Below are 8,760 nucleotides of genomic sequence, written 5' to 3' on the forward strand. Positions count from 1 at the left end.
ACCTTACTTAGTTCTCAGCCATTATAGGCAAAAACCTTATATCATTTAGTCATTTCTATATCTATTGTATTTCACTTAGTTTTGACCAAGGTTCATTGGAATAGACTTCCATACATTTCTCAAGATCTGGTGCAACTCTGGGTCAGCGCCCTCATCACCTGCTCGTGTCTCCTACTTTTCGCCGTTTACCTTCACTGCGGCGAAAAAGTCATGAGGTCAACTTTCCAAAGGAAGACACACCTCTTAACAGTTGTGGCCTGGTCCAGCCCTTATAAGCGATTAGTGACAGAACGATCAACTTAGTCCCAATTATAGCTGAAGGGTTGCTATCGTTCTGATACCAATGCATGCATTCAGTCGATAAAATTATTGACCAAGCCGCTGAGCATAGAGTAAACTCTTCTACTTGCTGAATAATGAGCAGAGGCTGAAATGAAGGACTACTCGTTCTTTTCAGCGTTTCTTTCATCTCAGCCTCTGCTAATTGTTCAATTAGAACTAGATTTCACTAGCTGCTCAGCGGCTCCATCAACGATTTCATTGACTGAACGCGTGCATTGGTATCAGAATGTTGTACACTGGAACTAGTAGGAGGGACACTAATACAGGTCTGTCTTCGTCTTGAGGAAAGCAGGGGGCTGCTTGTTTAAGATGTCGGTCCCTCTAATGTCAGTGTTGTCGTGTTTGAATCTAAATTCTATATGATGTATGCATAAATCCCTATAGGTGCTGCTTTTATGGTCCCTAGCATACCCGTGGTGGGTATTTTTAAATAAATACTATTAGTTTGGTGCGTAATTAATTTCGGAAATGGAGCACATACCTCAAATTGCTATAACTCAGCTTAAACACAACTTTATCAATTGAAATAACCATCAGAATCTAATTTTTTTTTTCAACGAATAGGTAACAAATTTAAACCTTTAGTATAAAAACTGAGATTACAGGAATTAACAAAATTATGGAAAACGCTTTCAACATCGTCTGAATTTGTGACCTGTCGCTGACGCAAATGTGAATCAAGAGCTCGAAAAAGGTGATAGTCTGTTGGGAAAAGGTCTGGGGAGCACCTTGGGTGGGGCAGTACTTTTATACCCAAATGGGTTAATTTTTGCCGGGTGATTTGTGCGGGATGTGGCCTTGCGTTGTCTTGCAGCAGAATCGGCCCTCCTCTATTCACCACTGCCAGCCATAATTTTTGCAACTTTTTATACATATGCTCTAAATCACAGCAGTAGGACTCTGCTGTAATTGTCTGACCCGGTTGCATGAAGCTGTAGTGATTAAACCCTTACAGCACCACCAAACTGTAAGCATGACTTTTGTGGGGTGAAGATCGGGTTTAGGAAAAGTGTTTGGAGGGGAATTTTTATCTACCCACACAAATCCACGTTTCTTATTATCGTAAAAGAACCCACTTTTCATCTACAGCTATAATACGAAAAAAATTGCTCATTTTTTAACCGAATCGAAAGGTTAGAACACGTGCCGTAACGTGCCACACGCTGCTCTTCAGTCAACTCGTGAGGCTCGTGAAACTCACTTTGACATCTTCTTCACCTTGCCAATTTCCGCTAAATGTCTAACTACTGTAGTATGATATACGCCCAGGTCTTCTGCTAACGTCCGTGTGTTAGTCTCCGGATTTGTTTCCACGGCTCTCTCCAGATCTTCATTATCAAGTGGCGACCTGCGACCGCGACCCACTTTTATTTCGAGATCAAAATTGCTAGACCGAAGCTCCATTGTTCGTTCACAAGTACAGTCTGACTCAAAAGCGTGCTAAGGTTACGAGATGCTTCTGCCGCGAAGTGCCCCAATTTAAAGTCGTGAAGCATGATGACTCGATAGTCGCGTCAGTTCATCATTTTTCAGAGCCCTGAAAAAGGCCGGCTGAAAAAATTAGAGCGACAGTTATATATCTATTTGAGAAAGCAGAAAAAAACCTACAAAACGGCACGTGTTCTTTGCTTGAGACGAAATAATTTAGGGTAAAAAATTTTCATTTACACATACCTCGACACCGAAATTAATTTTGCACCAACCTAATATAAGCTACTGAGTTACCTCTTTCTGACCACCAAACACGCTTTTGCTTGGTTAATTTGATTAACTTGACTCCTGTGTTCTTCGTACTAGTCAAGCGGGAGCCAGTAGTTCTTCCATTTGTCCCGATCGCGTCCCAAAGTCACCCAGTGGTTCTTGCTTCCGCGAGGGATACGAAGAGCATCAAAATTTTTCAAAGGACTTCGTGCAGAAATCTGACCAATAAGTCGTCAGTTCTCTAGTGTGCTTAATATGACGGGGAACCCAGTTGCTGACGGTTGTCGTCAAAGCAGTATCATATGTCAGGCCCACCTTACTTTACTTTCCTTGGCAAACGCGGCGGCGTCTCTAATCTTCGGTCATTGACGTTGGAGAGAACTTCGAATCTTATATCTAACGTGTATAAAGCAGGTATATTCCTAGCATCACTCTTTCGATTCAATCGTTCAGTGACGCTCACCGCACTTTCTTCCTTCATACGAAATGTCCAGGTTTCTGGAGCATAGGTCAAAGCAGGAAGTACGGTGGTTTCAAAGACGTGAGCACGGTGCTTAGTGTTCCTGGTCTTCTCCAATGCATCATCGATACTCTTATAAGCTCCCCAAGCTCCTGTCCAGCTCAGGAGTCAGGTCGTTCTTCATGTTCATTTCCCGACCCAGATAAGCGTAGCTGGTGCATTCAGATCGTTCCGATGAGTGTAAAAGGAGTCTCCCAGATCCATCTGTTCGGCATGAGCATCGTCCTTTCAGATTCGGCTGAAGATTTTCAGACTCATCCACATGTCTGGTCGAATTTCATCTGATCTGTTATCTGAATTTTATCTCATTCTGTTTAGCTGACGCTAGATGTTATCAGAACGATGTCGTCAGCAAAACGGAGATGGTGTAGCTGCCGATCATCAACGTTCACTCCCATGCTGTCCTACTCCAGCCTTCTCGTTGCGTTCTCGAGAGTGGCCGTGAATATTTTAGGTGAAATTGTGTTACCATATCGGATCCCTCTCTTCACGTCGTTGTAGAAGGGCGAAATTCCGGTTGTGAAGTAACAACTCTCGAACCGTTATGTACTGGGTAGAGACGCGTCGGTTGTCCAAGGTTTCCAATAAGCGCTTCCATCTCAACTGAGACGTAGGGCTTCTTCAAGTCGATAAAAGTGAGAGAGAGCAGCTTCTTGTACTCTCGTGATACCTCGATCAGTTTCGGAACAGATTGAATGTGGTCAATCGTGCTGAATCCTGTATCCTTCATCCAAAACTTTTTCAATCCTATTAAGGATCATTTTCGTAAAGAGCTTGTAGATGACGGACAGTAGGCAGATTGGACGATAGTTGCCGATGTCATGTGGATCTCCCTTTTTATACAACAACACGGTCTTGCTGGTTCTCCACCGTTTGGGAACTTTGCATTTCGACAGGTAACGTGTAAAGAGCCTCGCCAGAGTGTTGACAAATATCAATACATACAATACATGAACATAATAATATAGTACATAAAATATTATACTAATTATATCATTAATGTTTTGATGTTTTTACAAAGCACGTCTTCTTTTGTACGTTCCGTATCTACCAGTAATCCTACCTTGTAAATGAGAAGCGCATACCCTCGCTCTTATCCTACTAAAACCTTCTAGTTGTTTATCGAACAGATTTTGCTACAAATGCTCCATAAGGCGTAGGTTCGTAATCGGTGACTCATGGAGAAAAGGAGCATTGAAATTGCAGCGTATCATGAGCATTGTTTGTTAGTGGTAGGATTTATCAACCGATTACACACGTTACATTATAAATTTTAACGCCTTTTGTTTAGCGTGATTTTCTTCAATTTTTTGAACCATACTGAAGCAGGAGAATGAGCGGCTATTAAGCTGCTTCTGAACAAAATAAGTAAATCCTGAGTTATGAAGGAAAACGCTTTTTTTAAAGGAGTTTGGTTCAACGTAAGCAGAGAAATTGTTGAATAGGGTGTAGTTTTTCTAGAAAGAATACAAATGCTTCTTCAGATATGGAATAAAGTACGACTATGGAAGTATCATGCATTATAGTGCTTACACGGGAGCTGTAAATATCGCTAAGCCGACAATGATCCCGAAAGTGAAAGTTTTTTGTGCGTTTTATTTGTTAGAAACAAGAATGCCCAATTTTAGGTGAATCCATCCCAAAATCTTGGTCTGTTAGGTCAACGGGATGCAATGAGCCCTGCAGATGTAGAAATTGTGAAGAAGATGTACTGTATACCAAGTAGGTTATTATCCGGCTAATTTAAAAGGATTAAAAGAAATAAACACGACTAAAATAACACTGATATAGTAATCCTGTGAATAAAACAAAATCAGGCCAAATGTGTAGGAGAAGGATTATAGGTAGAAGGAGGATCTCTTGTATGATGTCTTTCGCTTTTATCAGCACATTATTATCTAAGGTAATGGATACAGCATTACCTTAAAATATCGTATGGAAATTTCGTACTAGATGGAAACCTATAGAGAAGCTACCGGACTGATGTCAACTCTTCACCACGCCGTGAAGAGAGGATCTTATTAATGAACAGTAACAATAATGGCCATAGTTTCGAGGATTTTGCTCAAGATACAGTACCGAATTGACCCTAAAGGTGATGGCAGATTATTATAATATCTTGTGAATTAAGAATAGGGGGATATCACAGTAACAAAATGCTGACCTACGGAAAATGCTTTCGTCTCCAGTTTAATAATACTATTTTGAACCACTCAAACTAAGTGATCTGTGGCTTGCATGCCCTATCTTTTTGAGAGAACTGGCGTTACTTTGGCTTTTGTTTGATGTAACATTTTTTGAAAATAGTCTAGATTAGCATGACAGCTTAGTCGTGGAATAAATGCGGCTCGGTGATTTTGTTGTCCTATATTTTATTCATTGTGCACAGATTTACAAAATACGTCGTATTTTGATGTCGCTAGAAGAATGAAACTACACTTTGTGGTTTGTGAATTGTTGTTAACGGTACTGTTCTATTTTTCGGGCGATTTTTTTTTCGATGATCATTAAAACGGTCTGTTAATCCTGCGCGATTTTTGACTTGACCAACTACAACTCAATCAGATCTCAATGCCGTACCTTTTCTACTGATTGAGACAAGTGCAGTAACATCTTCAACTCCCTTCTGCAATACAGTTTGGTGAATGCTGTGTGTCTAGGAGTTTGTGATTCGCAGCTACAATATTTCTTCTCCTAGAAAAATGAAATTCCTTTCACTTTCACTTACCCCGTTGAAAACATGACAGACATCTCAAAAACTCTAGCCAAACTAACGAAGAATGCTACTATGCTATTTGGAGTGTAATATACTTCACAAACATCATCGGAAGAGATCTGAGACTTTGGATTTGTACGTTATAGACTCTTGTCCAGAAACGTAGAACTATAGACATGGAATACGTACCATGTTAGTCTCAACTTTAACGTCACATGACTTTACAATATTTCATTTTGTTTCTGCTTAAATAACGTCTCTCTCTGTCTGGTTTTGCATATTCTGCTGTTCAAGATACTTCGAACAATTTGGGATATACTGTAAAAGTGATACTTGCAGATTGCGATGATAGAAATGTGTACTGCGGAGCGTGGGCACTGAAGGAACTGTGCAATCATCCAAATCACAAAGGATGGATGATAAATAATTGTCGGAAAAGTTGCAACTTCTGCACTTCTGGTTAATAATAAATTTCTTCTGTACTTGTGTTAAAAACTGCAATCATTAGTCATTCACAATGGCAGGAGTCAGCGGTGAATCACCCAAAGAGTATGTATGCAGATATACGAGAAGAAAGAAAACACCAATATTTGCGCACATGTTTTGAAAATATCACACTACGATAGTGCGAAATTTTATTAGCTGGGCGGTCAAATTAGTTCACATGACTGTGATTTATGATTGATTCAAATTCCTCATTCTTTATGTCTTATCGACAGTCTTTATCTAAGTTCAAATGAGAAAAATTAGGCATGATACATCAAAGCATAGAAACAACAGTCATGATGTGCACATCAATACATTTTTTCAAATATTTCTGGTTTTGCGAGTTTTATCCAAGAACTCTCTTGAGATTAAGAAAGATCATAAAGCACTCCGCACACACATCGATGACAGCAATAAACACTAATCCGGATATGTTAACCATCCGGTTAATGTTAGTACAAGGGTGAGGTTGGCTGGGAAAATGTAAGATAGACCTGGTTCTTCCGACCGCTTTTCTTGCAGCAGAATATTCCGAGTTTCTATGGTTGTCTGGCAAAACAATCTCGCAAACCACTCTTGTACATATCAACTTTATTTTCGATAGACTTAAACTCATTTCTGCGATAGTTTCGGTGCGAAACCCAGAAACTACATGTGTAATACCTATTTCTTTTCTCTTCTGGATTTCTCATTATTAAACTTCTACTCACTTCCTGGCTATAGGTCATACAAACCATTTTTTGACTAGCCAATAGAGGAATTATCCTTATTTGTATATTTACTTATCTATGAGCAGAAAAATCTGGCAAAAAACCACCACATAATATAAGTGGCCTTATACTCTTTAGTAGAATAAAAAAGAACAAAAAAGGTGAAAGAGGATAGAAATGAGAGGGGTTTTAGGGCCTCTACCTAGAAATGTGGAAAAAGGTTGACGCAAAGCACTGTAGGTGGCTTTAGCTGCAATGGAGCAGTTGTTGAGTTTCTCCGCGCATGAAATAATACAAATCTCGTTTTTGAGTTCTCCAACGAATACACATTGAGCGTTTTGCATTTTTAGGGACGTCATTCCATAGATTTGCCGGATTGAGAGTTCATTCAGAAAAGCATAATACATAGATTTCTAAGGTGTTAGTAACAGCTCATAAAACAGTCTTCGCCTACCTGAAGATCAAAGCTTCAAGTTTTTAAAGTTAGCTGAAAATCAAGTTTGAGTGTTTAGACTAAAAGAATCATTTTTCTTGAGTTTTGGCTCGAGCAGTTACATTCTACGCCAAAACTGTTCACGCATTCTCTTGAGGGAAAGGCTTAGACCAACCATCAGTTCTCAGGTTTTTATTTTTCATTTTTAACATGTAACTCAAATGGTTTAATATTTTTTTATTGATTTCCTTCAATAATGAGCACCCATATGATCGTAGTATATAGACTTATAATTGTTAAATTCCTGTACATTTACTGAATCCGAGCCCTAGCTTGGAATATGATGCATGCTTCATCCTTCGTCACATCATCGTGGAGAATCATTTGAAGTTGGTAAGGTGCATCATCTTTCAATAGCGAAATGATTGCATTGTACGGGGAAAAGTCCATGAGGATATCCAGTTCCTGACGACCAGTCTTAATCGGGCATGGGATGCCGTTAGTGCAGGCATCGAGGTTCTTCCTAATAGAAAAAGTAGTTTTTGGTATCAAAATAACAGAGAGGAAATTAGGAAAAAAAGGTGTTTCGAGAAAAGTAAACTGACAGCATCCCGAAAGTCGGCACAGAGCTCCAAGTGCAGCTACTACTCCAGCTCCAGATGTTCGTCGTTTGCTTCAGTCCTGGCGACCCGTAGGTGTTCTTAGGATTGTTGATGTCGGTTTTAATGATCAGTGGTTTGCTGAGATGGATCGGATACTCGTAATTACCTGAAAAAAAGAGATTTTCCTTAGAAAACGAAACCTGTCACCTGTGCGCACAGAGATTTCGCTCACCACTTGCATCAAAAGGAGTAGCATTGTAGAATGTGATGGGACCGCTGTTACATTGGTACCAGTTGGTGTGGGTGTCGGTGCCGTTCGGCCATGTGGTGCTGCATGCGAGAGACATTCCGACAACAGCAAGGAAGATTGACGTAGTTCTTGCAACCATTCTGTAACCAAATTTGTTGTCTTCATTGCCTTCTCCAAACGTTTTAAAGTTGAATTCTTAACGACGGTTCATGTGCGACTTGATCAGTAAATGGCATCCGCGACATTCAAGAAGAAATAGACATCTACACGAACACTGGAGAACTATGAGCTTATAAGAGGGTTTAGTGGAGCTATATTCCTTAACAAGCCGCTCTCAGCCACACCCGTATCTTTATACGGAAAACACGGAACTCTCAGCTCTCTAACCTTATCTGTTCCTAATCGCAATCATGTCTTAAATTTGATGAGTTCGATGCGACCTTATCTGGAAAGAACAAAGAATTGTTAAGCTTATCAGCAAAACTCTTACGTCACACATGCTGGCCGAAATTTCAACGATGTTGGCCGGCAGCCGTTTAGAGCAGCCTTCTCTTTAACTGTAAGGATTCCAGCGAATTTCGACCTTACCTTCGCAGGATGTTAAACAATCGAAAGTGATCCAACACCGTACAAATTTCTAAACGAGACGTAACAATTTCTTTTTCTCCTACTTTGCCTGCTACCCTTACAGGATTTCTACTTCTAGGTGGTTTTTTCTTCTTTGAAGAAGTTATTTCCCGACTCTTTCCACAAAAACGAAACGAAAAAGACGAAAAATTTCCAGAATTTATCTAATCCAACCAATTTTCCAAATTTTCTAAATCTTATAACGTCTTCCTCAATATCATACATAGGTACATAATATGAGCTTTGCAAGACTCCAAGAATGCGTTCAAAACTATAAGAAGAACTAATCACTGATGTCTTTGTGATCTAGATTTCTTCAAGTGTGACTGCAATGAACTTGTTGGGGGGGTATTCTGCGCCTAGTGTTTTTTTC

The 8,760-nt window shown here is 39.8% G+C and overlaps 2 protein-coding genes across 3 annotated transcripts in view; one reads left to right on the plus strand and one right to left on the minus strand.

Annotated features, from left to right (window-relative positions):
* Positions 1-5,743, plus strand: part of RB195_009796 (uncharacterized protein) — a gene marked incomplete at both ends in the record, with an annotated part of 30,581 nt that extends 24,838 nt beyond the window's left edge. For both annotated transcript variants that reach the window (XM_064190505.1, XM_064190506.1), the window contains 3 exons: positions 4,048-4,138; positions 4,192-4,285; positions 5,619-5,743. In XM_064190505.1, coding sequence (XP_064048088.1) covers positions 4,048-4,138; positions 4,192-4,285; positions 5,619-5,743 — 310 coding nt within the window. The remainder of the gene's footprint in view (positions 1-4,047; positions 4,139-4,191; positions 4,286-5,618) is intronic.
* Positions 5,744-7,220: 1,477 nt separating this feature from the next.
* RB195_009798 (uncharacterized protein) lies at positions 7,221-7,899 on the minus strand (the record flags this gene model as incomplete). The annotated part of the gene is made up of 3 exons (XM_013444462.2): positions 7,221-7,431; positions 7,514-7,676; positions 7,743-7,899. The coding sequence occupies 3 exons, from the start codon at positions 7,897-7,899 to the stop codon at positions 7,221-7,223; spliced, it is 531 nt and encodes a 176-aa protein (XP_013299916.1).
* Between the last annotated feature and the right edge of the window lie 861 nt (positions 7,900-8,760).

Source organism: Necator americanus, chromosome III, assembly GCF_031761385.1.
Source record: "Necator americanus strain Aroian chromosome III, whole genome shotgun sequence".
In the NCBI taxonomy this organism is placed as follows: Eukaryota; Metazoa; Nematoda; class Chromadorea; order Rhabditida; family Ancylostomatidae; genus Necator; species Necator americanus.